We start from the raw sequence: 15,947 nt of genomic DNA on the forward strand, positions 1-15,947 counted from the left end.
CTGATTCCAAAACATTCAAAATCAAGAAATCCTAAAATCTTTTTTTCGCAGCAAAATTGATAGCCCAAAATTGATAACCCTAAAATCAAGAACGCAGCTCCCACGAAGACGGTGCTCACCCTCACAGCCATTCTTCCGCAACCAGCCGTCGCTCAGAGCCAGCCGCCGCTCAGGGCCATTCGTCAGAAGCCACCATCGCTGTCCACTCCACTCACAGTTCACAAGCACATTTTGGTTGTTTAAAGTGTTCCGTCACCGTCTTCAAAGCAGAACGGTGTGCAAGAGCAAACTTTAGCTAGATTGGAGACGAAGGGGGTGCGTCACGTCAGGTATTTACCAACTCTACGTTCTAAGATTTTTGGGTAACGTGTGTTTAGTATTTTATTGAATGTGTTGTGCTCTGTGGTTATTTATTAATCATCCGTTATTTATCTATGGATGTAAAGCACGAGTCTTTCTGGATACGAAATGCTTAATTCTTATGTATATTAAAATGGTTGGAAATAGTTATGCAATCCAAAATTTCATTTTTGGATTGTGTAATGTCTGGAGCAAATTGTTATTGGTTGTTTATATCACAGTGGTGTATGGCTTCGTGCATAGTCCAACAACTGGACCCTTAATCCACCAAGCAAAAAACTATTGGCCAATATTAATTTCTTCAAAATAAAAAAAAAAGACTCAAGTTTCATGTCGTGTGCTAGCCGCTAAGTGGTTCAGCATTCCAGGGCACACCAAAAAGTTCCCTCCTCCCCCCTTATTATATTTCTCTTGTGGTTGGTTCAATGTTATGGTTCAGTAACAAATCATGTCAACTATGTTTGCTCAGATTAATTAGTCCATTCCTACTACATAACCAAAACGCAATCTGTTTATACTTTGTATTTCTTATTTCTCACTATAAACAAAAGTTTCCACTAGATATATCCTATACGTAAAATTGAATATGGAATAGTTAAATGTGATAAGCAAATTTAACTCCTAAAACTTAAATCCAATAACCAAAGTTAGTATTTTCTTGACTAAGAAAACGAGAGACGATGATAATTTGTTCATTTGATTTTTTTTTTTATGAAAGACTATTATTTATAATATATTTTCTATTGTATTTTTTCCATGTTTGTTTGTTATTAATTAAAATTTGTTCGTCAAGTGAGAATTAAGATAAGTATAAATTTGTAGTTTTCAGAAGTTAATCACCATCAGAATGATAAAGCCATGAAGATTTTCAACAATAAACCATGAGCTGTGCTAGGGTCATCAACAATTAATTTTTTTATCGTTTATCATCTAAAGTTACCACTGGATTCCCTTGGATTTGTGGCTTTACAGTAAAAGAGTACATCCTTCAACGAAATCAAAGTCTAGAATAAACAATTATTTGGTAAGATTTCCGACCATATTAAACTCTCTCTCTCTCTGGAGTATCTTCAATGATCTGTTATCTACCTTTTTCTTTTTTCTTGTAAAAATGTTTTTTTTTTATGAAAATAACGCCTAGTGTTTGTTGTAAATATTGTTACAATGGATTTGTTCCTTGTCCCCCTCATACTCGATAAAATGCTCAAATGAACCACCAGTTAGGATATCTGTAATGTTTCAATCATGTTTGTCTGTTGATTAGTGTTGGGAATTTAAGCATGTATGTGATATTGTGTATGCATTTTACTAATATAGTACAATTTGTTGCTGGCCATTCCTTTACTAGGACTCTCATTATATGGAGGACAGCGCACGCCAGGAGAAAGTTAGAAAGTATGAAGAATTTGTTGACAAACGCTTGAAACCCGATCTTATTCATGCTATTAGTCAACGGTATAATGTTTGCTCCTGTGCATTCTATTTATTGTTTTGAAACAATTTGTATGAAATGCTTGTCTTACTAAATGTGTTTTTTTTATCAATACCCTAAATCCTTTTAATGGGAAATTTATTTGTATATAAGCTATATAGTTAGTTCATTCTTTATAATAAGTAATTTATGTGTGTTTCTAGGTTTTTTATGGCAAATTTATGTCCTTGAAAATGGATTTAAAGTAGTTTTATATGTGCATGACTCAAATTGTGTTCAATGGTATTTACTCATTTTCTCATCTCTTTGTTTCAGGGACAAGGTTTTTGAACAACAGAAAATTTTGTATCCTTTTTAGGTTCTGTGTGTGCAGATAGAATCAGTTAATAACCTTGTAAGACTGAAACATCAACACAACAACTTTATGTATTATTCATTTCTCATAAAGTCTGCAGTAGCATTGAAAGTTCAAGTCATGTAAATCTTAGTAGTAGGCTGAACTGAATTGGAGATTAATCTGCTTCTAATGAATAACACCTAGAGGTAAAAAGCAATTTTGACGTTGTTATGTCACCTGACTTGTTCACTAGTGCTGATCTGCGAAGAAACATTGAAAACCTCGAGAAGAATAGTGTAACCAGTCTAAGAACTTTGGTCAATATTGGGTCTGAAGTATACCTGCAGGCAGAAGTGTAAGTCATTAGAATTTCTTTCACAAAATTTTGTTTTTTTTAGTTTTGCTATGGGGCACTCATATTTTATCACTAGTCCATATAAATCATGATCAAACATGTTTTTCAATTGCATATCTTATCTTTGTAGTCACTAGTCATTGACATTTTTGATATATTATCATTATCAACGTCAGTCATCATCGTCTTATCAACTATTAGGATTTGTGCTACATGGGCCAACGTGGATGTAGACACCGTTCTACTGCCACTCCCCTCCTTCTTTTGGGTACAATCAATGGACAGAGATTTAAACTCTGGGAAACCCCTCCCTCACTACTAGTACAGCTAGTTCATTTCATCTGTGCATTATAATTTGTGCATCTTTGTTTTTGTCTGAAGTCCATGAAATGTAAATCTCCTATATTTCATGTATTTTATTTAAACTTTACAGGCCAGATACTCAACGCATATTTGTGGATATAGGATTTGGATTCCATGTGGAGTTTACTTGGTCTGAAGCTTTGAACTACATAGAAAAAAGGGAAGAAAAGATAGCCAGGTACAAGTTTTGATTCAACATAATTTACTCAGTTGAAGCTTGAAAACCAGTCTCTTTATTTTGACTTTTCAGTCTATTTGTTATATTGAAACTTACTTTAGTCAACTCATGGTCAAGATTCATATATTTCCTGTTGACATATTCTGTATCAATATTCTCTTGAGTTTGATTCATCCATGTACATGTATTTTTCAAAAATGAACTGAAACACTTTGTTTTCTTTAGTTGTGCTTTGTTATTTCTTTGGCTAAGAGGGATAGTAAATGATTGTATTCTATACTTATGTAGGATTCTTATCTTTCATATGATTGACATTAGAAAAATTTTCTGTGGTTTTCCTTTTTAATCTCACTTCCCTTGCATGTGTTTTGGACATGGACAGGCTGAGAGCTGATGATTGATGTATGTGTAACTTAGGTTAGTGAACTTTCAGGATGTTTTGTGGGTCATAACACTAAACAAATTTCACTAATATAGAAAGAGAAGATTGTTTAGAAGGCTTCATTAACGTTATAAAAATGTGTGCTTAAGCATTTTGGGTAATATGATATTAGTCCATCAATTCTAAGTGATAGGACAACAGCTACTTGGTGCTTTGTTCCATTATGAGATTAGATGTCAAAATACAACTACAAAAGTTTTGTTAAACATCATTATGGAAACAGTTAATAGATCCTAGTTTAAATTTAATGCGTTTAGTCCTGGAATTGTGATAAGGTCTCGAACTTTTTGATCTATTTTTTATCTTTTGGCCATGAGGGTCAAAGTTATCTTCATTTCGTTCTTCTTTGCCTATCTGTCTAAACATGGTCAGGTAGTTTTATTTTTGTTAGATATAGTGTTTAATGTTAATTAGGAAAACATAGCCTCTATTGTTAATTAGGGAAACATAGGCATTTTATATTGTGTGATATTGGTATATATTGTTTGTAAACTATCTTCTATTTACCATATTTATGTTTGGTTGTTGTCATATATACTTGTATCATTCTCCATTATAAATATATTACACTATGTGTACTTTAGATACCAGGGACATTAACCCTACACCTAGTTTTTTTCAATATTCAACAATATCCTTTTCATTTTAAGGTTGAAACCTGAAAATAATGTTGCATGTTGATATTTAAGGCATGCTTATGTTGCAGGCAGATAGAAGAGTACACCCGGTTGATTGCATCAATTAAAGCCCAAATCAAGCTTGTATGTCCTTAATTCCTTTGCTTCTTATAATTATTCTTGCGTAAGTGGTGGTAATTAGTTAATTACGTACTACTTGTCAAAGCTTTCAATATTAGCTTGCATATCGTACACAGCCTAAGACCACATGAGACAGATAGGAAGCTCAAGCTGAAGAACCCTCAAAGGGTCTAATGCCCTTGAGGCCAAAAGCCTACATGGCATGTAGGTTATGACCAATTTTTGGGTCAACTCACTAAGAAAGGAAAAAGTACCCCACCTCATAGGGGGTTTGCTCTAGCATGAACTGGTGCATACCAATAGAATTAACTATGGACATTAAAATGTAATCTACATTACCAAATATGTTAATTGAAATAAAATGCATGGTTTTGTTTTGAATACCAGTGGTAATGTGTTGCTCTGCTTAAATTTTTATTACCACTCGTTTGACTACGTTAGATTAATTATCAAGTTGAAGTCTACCAAGGAAATTTTTATTACCACTTGTGTATTGTTCTTTGACTACGTTTGATTAATTCTCAAAATAATATTATAATTAGTTATGAATTTAGACAGGTTATTGTGAATTTTCCAGTCATGGGGCATAAACATATAAACAGTAGAGTCTAACATGGTTGAAGATCAAGTTGAAGTCTACCAAGGAATTATTGTTTGCTGTCCTATTTTGCTAAATATATTTATATTGTTCGACTAGGAAATGTTGAATTAAGTGTTTAGATATTGAGAAAAGTAATATGCACGGTAAAATTTCACCTTACTGTCCCCAAGTTATGGGTCTTATTGTCAATTCATAGGATTAGCACATCTGAGAAGTGAGCTAATTTTTAATGGACTGGACTCAACCTACTTGGGTCTGTCTGTTTTTGCGTTGACCATTTAGGTTTGACTGAGTTGAGTGGATTTGCCCAAGTTAAGTGATGGCTTTTTTTATAAAAAAGATGCTGGGTGCTGTTAAGATAATTCTAGTAACCAAGGATTGAATTTTCCATCAAGATATTTTAGGAAAATTGTTATCTATTTCTATCCAATAAAAATTATTTTATTGTAGAGTTTCATGAACTTTAAACTCTTACAATGCAGGTTTGTGAAGGGATTCGAGAATTACTTCAACTTCCAGCTGAGAAATCCTTATCAGAGCGGATATTTTGATATTTACCAAATATATACCAAGTTGCTCATGTCTTTAGCCGTCATTCAACGATGCAAAGAAGAAATGCTGAACAAAAACAGATTGATATTTATCCACCTCAATCTTAAATCTCTTTATGTGATCTTGTACCAAGTCCATGAAAGATACATTAAATGCTATTAGGTTTTCTAGCTACCCTTTTTTCTTTGTAGTTATATAGTACCATTGTGATGCCTCAGCCTTCATGTAATTTTTCAAGGCGAGGTCTAGGGGATTTTCAATATCAGGCTTCAGTTTTTGTATTTTTGGGTCAGCAAATCAGGCTTATCAGAAAGAAGGATAAGATAAAAGTGATGAGAGTTATAAATAGAAGAAGGGTCATGTCGCATGTCTTTGAGATTGGCGTGATAATGGGAAAAAAAGGGAGAAAAGTGGGAGGTAGGCTTGAGTTGCATTAAATGAGAGGGTATAATGTGAGTTACCAAAGAGGTGTTGCTTTATGCAATTTGCAATTTGTCTGTGTAAGTGTATGAGATATTAAGGGCATTTATATCATCTTACATGGTCCTTCACTCAATGTCAAACACACAACACTAGCCTACACTTTTCCTTTGAATATGCAATGGCAAGTCAAATTAGGAGGGAATGACCAAACCAAACCTCCCTCTTGCTCGCTAATTTTTACATCAATTTAAGCTTATAGGGATTGGGTTTTCATCTTCCATTTGGATCCCTTTTAGTTCACATTTTGTCTCTCCTTTCACTGAGGTCTAAAACATCACCGTCCTTTCACTGTGTCACGGTTGTTGTATGTTTTTGTGCAAGCTTTAAACCATGTTCATGCATTCAATTTCCAGCTTCCTTTGCTATGCTAATTTCATCATCACCATACCATTCCTTCCATATCTCCTTCATTTTCCTTAATCGGGACTTTGTAAAAGGCTTCAAAATGGCTGAACATGTATTAACAATATTGTTTAAAATAATAAACTTTTGAAAGTTATGTTATGTAAGGAACAATAAAAATGTATAAAAACAGCACCTCGAGATAAGAATAAATATTCACTTTAAATCTCTATTTTCTTTTTAAGTTGGTGTCAAAGTTGATCGATTATGTTTTGTTGGTTTGTATTTTGTTTTGTATAAGGATTCTTTCAGTTGTTGTCTGTTGTTATTTGACATTGTTTGTTGTTCATCATTGTTTGACATTGTTTAATGTTTTTCTTGCCTCTCCATTGACTACCATTACTTTTCAAGGAGTTGGTCAAATTTCCCTTTCTTCTTCTCAAACCTCAAGAATGTTCTTATTCTTAATTGTCTTTTTCACCTAATTTCTTTAAGTCAATTAACTATATCTTTGAATTGTTTTATAACTTTTGATACTAATTATTTTGTTATACAAGATTGTGTTATAGGATATTGATTGGTGAAGGATATGAATTTGGAGGACTCTATTATCTTGGTACAAGACCATTTGTATCTTGTTTAGCTTCCCAATCTCTTAAGCTTTGCATTATTGCTTAGGTCATCTAAGTTTATCAAAATTAAAAAGGATGATTCTCGAGTTTGGTTAATTTCAAGTTTTAGAATGAATCATGTTAATTAGGTAAGCATGTTTGGTCTTTTTCAAAAGGAAATGAAACAAAATGCAACTCTGTTTATTCTATAGAGTTAGGTTTTTTCCTTTGAGTTTCATTGTTTTTTCAATTTTATTGATGAATATTCTCGATGTATTTAGGTTTATTCCTTAATGAAATCAAGAACTAATTTGAGAAAATGATCATGGTCTTAAGGAGTGATAATGTTTGAGAATACTTTTCTTCTGGTTTTTTCATTTTTTTAAATTGACATGGCATTTTATATTAATCTGCATGTTGTTATACACTTCAAAAAAATGGTATAATAGAATAAAAGAATAGACACTTAGTTTGTTCTTGTCCATCATTGGGGTTATGTCATTCTTTTTGCATGTTATTTTATTAATAAAATGTCTTTTTCGTCTTTGAATAATAAAGTTCCATTTTTTATTGTGTTTCCAAATGAACCTCTATTTCAGACACCTCCTTGAGTCTTTAATTGTGTATGTTTTGTACATAATTTCAACCGAAGCCATCATATGTGTCTTCTTAGAATGTTTTTGTTTTCAATAAGAGTATCGATGTTATTCTCTTGATACTAAGAAATATTACATGTTTGCAATTGTCACATTTTTTGAAGAAACACTTTTCTTCCCTTCCTCTATATAAGATGTAATCTTTGTCCAACGAGTCTTGCTTATGCCTTTTGTTGAATCCTCTATGGATACAATTCCAATCATTGTTCCATCTTCTTTTAATACTTCAAGTTCCTCACATCTACCTAGTTCTCCTAGTCCATCACCTTTGACTTTAATGTCTAGTCAAATACCACACTATGAGTCCTCTTCGTCAAGTCCCTCACCATCATCATCCCTCACTGCGACTCCTGATATTAAGGATTCTAGTTTGTCTATTGCTATTTGCAAAGGTATTTGTTCTATTCAAAACCCTAATCCAATTTATAATTTTTTAAGTTATCATTGTGTGTTTCCACTATATTATTCTTTTATCTCATTTGTGTCGTTTTATTCAGAACCCTTATCGCATTATTCTTTTACCTCATCGTGTGTCTCCGTTTTGCTTCCAATATATTGTTTCATGATAAACCTAAGCACATTGATATAAATTGTCATTGTATTAGAGAAGAATTATTGGCCAAAAAAATATACACAAAGTTTGTTGGATTAAATGATCAACTTGCAAATGTATTAACAAAATCATTGAAAGGTCTCCAAATTAAATTTATTTATTCTAAGCTTAGTAAATACAATTTGTATCCTCTAATTTCAGAAAGAATGTTAGAATAAATTATCTTTAACATGATTTATTATTAGGTGCATTTTATAAAACTAGTTCTTAAAAATGTCTTATGCAATTCTCTTATCTTTATTATATTTATTATAACATATATATATATATATATATATATATATATATATATATATATATATATATATATATATATATATATATATATGAAGATATTGTAAATTTAAAGCTTTCGAAAGAAGTTTACACACTCTTTGATATTCACTTTAAATATTTATTATTATCTCAAGTGCTATGTTATATAATGAACAATAAAAAATGTATAAAAGAAACATGGATGAAGATATGAAAAAGTTCAAACGGATAACAAGTTTCAAAAATTAACATGCAAAAAATATTTATGATGTATGGTATCTTATAGAATATTATTAGATATATTCTTTTAATAAGTCACATAACATTTTTTTTAGATGCACTCAAGACTTTCTATTTGAATAATTTTACGTATCCAATACTCGAACTTAATGCCAGTTAATTTGGAATAGCATCATACTAATTAATTAATATGGTCAAATATATGGTTTCTTGATATCTAAATATGGTTCCTATTTTCCTTTTCAAAATTTTATGTATTTTTTCATAGACAAAATAGATAGATTATTTATCTTTACAATTCACGAAATAAATAGGAGAAAGATGCTAAATATTGTTCACTAAAGGAGAGACACTTTAATAACCGTATTAGTTTTTGACTAAATAAAGATAGTATTATATTTTGCTAATATTGTTAACCATCTATTTTTAAACGGTGAATCCATATAAAGATAAAAATATTCTTAATGCTATACAAATATAGCTGATGTGTGTCATTGCTTGAATTAATAACAAAGTATGGTAAAGTATTTATAATAACACGTTAAATATAATGATGACTAAGTTTTAAATATAATATATAAGTAAAAATAAATTAATGTTTTATGATTTTTAATTCATAGAATTCATTAAGTTAAACTTATTTTTCACTATTATTAAGATTTTTTCAATGTTTTTCTCTTTTATCACTAATGATAGAATGTGATTTCCTTAATACATAAAAATCAGAAGCTGTAAAATTTTATTTTATCAATCTACATTTTCCAAATAAAAAATAATATTATTTTGACAAAGTAACAAATTTTTACACATATTTTACATTTACTATTTTATTCTTTAATCTCTCTTTTCTTATAAATATAAAAATTAATTTTTTAATGACCAAATACTCTTAAAAATAAATTATCAACCGGTGTAAAAAAAATTATTTTCTTAATTCAATTTAGGAAAAAGAAGTTTAAAGAAAAATTTAGTTTCACTTCTAGAAGCTTTGGTAAAACCAAAAATTGACTATTGACTTGTATCATCCATACCAAAGCGTTCGAACCGAACCGCAGGTGATCCTTCCCTGCGGTTGGTGAAATTACAGTTCATTCAGTGCAAAGGGAAAGTTGTTTGGTCTTGCTCCTTCTCACCTCACATCTTCCACGAAGATATTTCACTGTTAACACCAACAACACACCCAAAGCCTCAATCTTGTTCAGATCCCTCGCACCCTTTCCCATTCAAATTAGGGTAAAATTGAATCATCCATCACTTTGCATTCATGCAGTTTCTATTTTTGTTTTCCAATTTTCAATTTTAATTTCTTCATCTTTTCGATCAAAGGGTGTGGCAAGATGAGTGAGGTTTTCGAAGGGTACGAGCGCCAGTACTGTGAGCTCTCTGCTAATCTCTCCCGCAAATGTAGTTCAACCTCGCTTGTTTCTGATCAAGGTGCCTTCAAAATCCTAATTTTATTGTCGTTTAATTCACCCCTTTTTTCGTTTATCGCTTATTTCTGTGTTGCGTTTGGTGTCTTGAACTGCCCCTGTTGCTTTCTTGCTGTGATTAGCTCGGAACGCATCATAGGATGCATATCTGGCTCAAGAGTTCGTGTGTTGGGAAATGAATTTTCTCTTAGCTGAACCCCTCATAAACCATGGCTATGAGAAGGGAAACTAGGGTTTATTATTCAAAATTTGTTGTGCTTGATTGTTTAAGTGTCAAGATTTGGTCAAAGCTAGTAAAAGTCGTTGTTTTGTCGTGTTCAATGATTTTTGTGCGACTTCTATGTGATTCGATGAAGTTTACTATATTGTTGGTCAGTTAGGCTAATTATACTACCGAGACTAGTCATGTTCTTGGATTTCTCAGATGTTTGCTTGTTGCTGTTGTCCTAAACGGTGATCCCTGGTGACATCGATGGTTCACGTGTTTCTTTTGTTGATAATAGTGTTTACGTTACTTGATGAAAGTGAAAACTTATAAAATTTTTTGGAGGATTTTATCTACTGTGCTTCGAGCCAGACGTTTTCTGGATTCTGCTTATGTAACATGAAGATGTATGATGGCTTATTATTTAATGTTAAATTTTATGTACTGATTTTTTAATCAACACTATTCAGAACAGAAGCTGCAGAAGTTTTCTGAGATCAAAGCAGGACTGGATGACGCTGATGTCCTGGTACTAAGATGAATGTTTTCTTATGTGTTCGTGCTATATTTTTTTTTATTGGTATTAATTATCTGAGATTCATTTTCTATATCACTCTTCTCCCTCTTCAGATTCGGAAAATGGACCTTGAGGCAAGAAGTTTGCAGCCAAGCGCAAAGGCAATGCTTCTTGCAAAGTTGAGGGAGTACAAATCTGATCTAAGCAACTTGAAAAAGGAATTTAAAAGGCTAACATCACCTAATTCTGATGAGGCTGCCCGTGAAGAATTGTTGGAGGCTGGCATAGCAGATACTCATTCGGTAGATTTGGAACCCTAGATTGTATTACTTTATGGCATCCTTAGTGAAAATAGTTTATGGCTTTGTTGGTTAGAGATATGAAATATCTTCATTAACAGTTTAAACTTTTTGGATAGTTAGTCCTTCCTTGACATGGTATCAAAGCTTTTACGACCAAGTTGTCTAGAGTTTGATAAAAAAAGTTTAGTTTCAGCATGAGATAGTTGCATTATCTTTGCTTCAAATATGTTAGAAATATAATGTAAAACTATAGGAGATCCCATACGGGCTAGAGATATGATCAAATTTGTAAGGTTGAGTTAGGCCTATCCCACTTTCTAAGAATAATCATTAGTGTGTCTTCAGATAGCAACTTAAACTTTTGGAATAATTGGTTCATGATAGTAACTGTATTACCTTTAAGGTATTTCAAATGACAATGTTTTTATTGAGATATTTGTTATAATTAGAGAAATTGTCCATTAATGTGATCAGGGAAATTATACCATCTTTCTGTTATTCTATTATTTCTGTAGGTAGATTGATTTTTGTCCTTGATTCTAATCCCTAAACTTATGAGCTTGATTCTGTTAGCCCTGTATATGAATATATGACTGGGAATAAACACTATTCTTAAATTTCAACATTGTATTAGAGCAATACAGTCCTTTGACCTACCCATCATTGTTTCATTGCTATGCTTCTTAAAATTCTGAGTTCTACTTTAATCTCATGATTATTCTTGCAAATTAATCATCTTCCATGCTGTGTCAACCTCCAACATCTTGTGACATTTTAAATCCCCTTTGTTAAGTTATTGATTCCTACAAGTTCAGCTGTCTTCCAGCTGTGTTATTCATTCCAACCATATCTTTTGCCATCTTAGCCTCCACCTTGCATATTACGATATTACTAGTGTGTTTCAGACAATTGTTTTGCTACGCATTCTATTGCCATATTTCAAACACATTTTCAGCCACCTTTTTCTTCCTTTTTTAATCCTTGTTTTGTTCTTTGTTCTGATAACATTTTTCATTGGTCGTGCTCTTGCACTCGTGTTTCTGTCTCAGGTCTTATCTACTTTGCCATTCATACTATAAGCATGATTTGAATAATTTTTTGTCATTGCAACCAATCCTCTATTATGTCATTGTTCTTATAGATTTTCTCTTTTGTTTCAAGTCATACACTATGAGATCAGAGACATCAATCTACTCACATGACTTTACCAAAAGTATCAGTTGGCCCTTCTATAGTCTGAAAGAATCGTCACAGTCCCTTCATTTTCAAATCTCAAATTATGTAGTTTGATTTCTTTTATTTAAAGAGGATATTTGTTACTAGTTTAGATCTTAATTTGAGGGGGTCTGCTAAGATATTGCAGGAAACATTTTTCAGATATTTGTTATCATTAGGGAAATGATGTCCTAAATTTATGAGATGGATTCTACGTCTTATGTATAAAATATAGGTACAGTGCTGTCATCATTCTTTCGTTTCAACATTTTTTATTTGTTGATTGCTTGTATAATTACAGCATGAGATAGGTGGACCTGTGCATTGTCTACACTTCAAGCCCAAAGGCTTTTGCATGGAGGGACATGCTTGGAATATAACATAGTTTGTCATTTTAGAGTCTTCACATAATAGCTTAAGATTTTGGGAAGGTTGGTTCATGTCGTAGCTATCGTTAAAGCTCTAAAACAAGTGATCTTTTGATTGATTGAAAGATGATTGACCAAAGTAGGAGACTTTTAGAAACTATTTACTAAAAGGAGGCTGTTTTAAAACATATTACCAAAGTGTGATGTTTTTTACTGTTTACCAGATCAATTCGCTAGTCAAAGCAGCAAGTTCAGTGTCACATCAGTGTTCACATATTCTTTTAAATTGGACAGATAGTCTATGTAACGTGCCATGCATGTCACATGGATGACTAATCCAATTTTTTTAAAAAAATATAAATGCTGTAGTGGTACTGAACTAGCTACTTTGGCAGCTGGATTGACCTTGTCAATGGCCAAAACTGTCCTAGGTTGGTAACGAATCAAAACGGGCCCTTCTAATAATTAGTTTCTGTAAGTACCCTACTCTGACTAATTGACCATTGATCGAATATTTTCATAATTGCACTCTAATTTTCGCCTCTGGTTTACTACTTATTTTCACTGTTATGTTTCCCTTTTTTAGTAATTCATGTTGGGGTATTTAATGTTTTGTCTGTAGCCTCTTTAATTTGCTATCCAATTAGTTCCTTAACACCCGTTGATGTTTGAAGAAATAGCTGTGTTTTGTCAGTTTGATCAGTTACCTTTGCCAGTTTAATTGCAGGCTACTATTACTTGAGTATTTATGGTAGAATTCTTGTTAACAACCTGTGAATTATGACATTAATAAAGTATTATTGTTGTTGTTATTATTAAGCATGTCATATATATCTGGTTAGTAGGGTTGACAAATTGGATGGATAGGATCTATTTTATTTCAGATTAAGGGACCAGATGAAAAAAAAAGTCCATCAATCCATTTTGATCCATTAAAAATTTAATAAAAGATCTGATCCATTTAATAAAAGTCAAATTCATCCATCCATTGACATTTTTTTCCTGGATGGATTAAATAAATTTTTAAAACAAATTAAAAAATAAAGTTTGTAAAACAAATTTAAAAAAAAAAAAACATTTTTGAAAACTTTTGGCAAAAATTAATTTAAGATAGATTTAATCATGAAAAAAGTTTATTGATTTTGATTGTATTTATAGAGATGATTCCTTAATCATCCCATAAAACTAATTTGATATAAACCAATTTTTTATATTTTTGTAATGGATGAATTTGATGGATTTTCTTGTGGATGGATAGGATGAATGATGGATAAATGGTTTGTTTTGCCACCCCTAATAGTCATTGAGAGTGTTATGCTTGTGATGAGAATAGGTTTGCTTGTTTCTTGCAAATAAGGTTGCAGACGTGTGCATATGCATATCTTGGGCTCTGTTTTATATATACTGAGAGTGCAGCTTAGATGCATATTTTTGCTTTCGGAATTATGAAATTAGTAGGCTTTTGCAGTTGGTTCCACCTGTAAGCCATGTAAACGGTTCTGATGTTATTCTATTTTTTGGTTGGGAAATATGGATAACATTGCAGGCTTCTGCTGATCAGAGAGAAAGATTAACTATGTCTGTGGAGAGATTAAACCACTCCAGTGAGAGAATAAGGGAGAGCCATAGAACCTTACTGGAGACTGAAGAACTTGGTGTTTCCATCCTCCAGGATTTGCACAGTCAGCGAGAGACTCTATTGAACTCCCATAAAAGGGTATGTTGACATGTGTAAGCTATTTTTTTAAAAGTTGAATTCTGATTATGTGAACTTTAGGTTGTTTTAGTCCTTTTTTCATGAACTAGGAAAGAATCATGAGATGATCTTTATTATCTGAGAAGTATTAAAACCAATCATGACACTTATTTGGGGAACAAGATTATGAACCTCATTCAACTTAACAAATGCAATGAGAAGTTGTGATGATTATTGGTTGATGGTCATGTTTCCTTGCGTTGCAGCTTCATGGGGTAGATGATGCTATTGACAAGAGTAAGAAGGTTTTAACTACCATGTCACGGAGAATAACTAGGAACAAATGGATCGTTGCATCTGTGATTGGAGCTCTTGTTTTTGCTATAGTTGTTATTCTTTTTTACAAGCTATCTCATTAGCTTATAAAATCATAAAAGATATGACAGAATGGAAGCAATGTTTAATGCTTTTATGTACTTGGTTGTATATAGGAAATGTATGGACATAGGTGGCGTTATCATATATCCCTGCAATTATTTCGCCTCTGTTATTTTTAAGATTGGAAAGTTTTCAATGATATACCTTGCTTTTTATGCTCTTAATTATGTTTTTCTTTTGAACTGTAAGAACAATTACTTAATGCAAGTAAGTCTGTTCGAGTATACTCTTTTTATGACATGATGTATTTGTAGTAGCATATCTGAAGTTCATGATTTCCAAATCTTTGTGCTAATGCCGTGTGCGAGTGCCTTGTTCATTGCCTTAGCTGAAGTGTTTACCTGAAAAGAAACTTTTTGCGGAATATGCAACTTCTATTACCTTCTCTTTGTGCTAATTCTTTTTGTGAAACTTATTAAAATAAGTCAAAAAGATTTATAGAAAATGTCAAAATTATGCTACATAATTTCATTTCATAAAGCGACGAAATTCATATATGTAACAACTCTTATTTATCAAAAATCACTCATTTTGTTCAAATATAAACAAAATAACTACTTTTTACACTAACGGAACAAGTTAATTAATGTAATTTAATTATATTAACCATCATGTTTAAAAAATAAACTCTTTAAAGGGTCATTTTTAAAACTTGATAAAACAAAATAACATACTAATTAAGAGTGTATGTTTACGGATATTTTTCGCAATAGCACACTTTGTCTTTTTAATTTCCCACATAGATATTATTTATGATATTATTTATTGTGATCACACACTTTTTGGCTAGTTTAGAATTCGAGTAAGGATCGGCCGAATTTCTATCTTTATTTTGTCATCCCATATCAATCGAGACAAAATGAAGGTGGGAATTTGATTACCCATAACCCAAATTCTGAATTAGCCAAAAAAAATATACGTAAATATTATATACAATGTGCTATGTGAAACATTAAAGAGAGTGTGCTTTGACGAAAAAAAATATCTATATTTATGATATTATTAAATAAAATAAAAAATAGTTAAAGCTTGTTTATATTTAAGTTTATTAAAAAATTTGATCTATATAATTGAGTAAGGAGAAAATATTTTATTTGCAAACTAAAATATAAAGAAGATAAACTAAAGTTAACATTAATTAAAAGGATTGGTAATATATTCTGATTATTAGATTTTTTTTGTTAAAATGTTATTCACT

The 15,947-nt window shown here is 31.6% G+C and overlaps 2 protein-coding genes across 3 annotated transcripts; both read left to right on the forward strand.

Annotated features, from left to right (window-relative positions):
- On the forward strand, positions 1–5,934 carry LOC108334684 (uncharacterized). 2 transcript variants are annotated; one of them, XM_052869783.1, is made up of 8 exons: positions 1–329; positions 1,333–1,384; positions 1,709–1,815; positions 2,108–2,137; positions 2,383–2,484; positions 2,918–3,025; positions 4,174–4,228; positions 5,309–5,934. In XM_052869783.1, exons 3-8 carry the CDS (start codon positions 1,721–1,723, stop codon positions 5,375–5,377), a joined length of 459 nt encoding a protein of 152 aa, XP_052725743.1. In that variant the 5' UTR covers positions 1–329; positions 1,333–1,384; positions 1,709–1,720; the 3' UTR covers positions 5,378–5,934. The 2 variants fall into 2 exon arrangements, with proteins under 2 accessions (XP_052725743.1, XP_017426080.1); XM_017570591.2 differs by lacking the exon at positions 1,333–1,384 and having other exon boundaries at positions 2–329.
- Positions 5,935–9,605: 3,671 nt separating this feature from the next.
- LOC108336070 (vesicle transport v-SNARE 12) lies at positions 9,606–14,913 on the forward strand. Its single transcript, XM_017572382.2, has 6 exons — positions 9,606–9,811; positions 9,905–10,012; positions 10,684–10,742; positions 10,844–11,032; positions 14,162–14,332; positions 14,578–14,913. The coding sequence occupies exons 2-6, from the start codon at positions 9,916–9,918 to the stop codon at positions 14,728–14,730; spliced, it is 669 nt and encodes a 222-aa protein (XP_017427871.1). The 5' UTR covers positions 9,606–9,811; positions 9,905–9,915; the 3' UTR covers positions 14,731–14,913.
- Positions 14,914–15,947: the final 1,034 nt, after the last annotated feature.

This window comes from Vigna angularis, chromosome 10 (assembly GCF_016808095.1).
Source record: "Vigna angularis cultivar LongXiaoDou No.4 chromosome 10, ASM1680809v1, whole genome shotgun sequence".
NCBI lineage: Eukaryota > Viridiplantae > Streptophyta > Magnoliopsida > Fabales > Fabaceae > Vigna > Vigna angularis.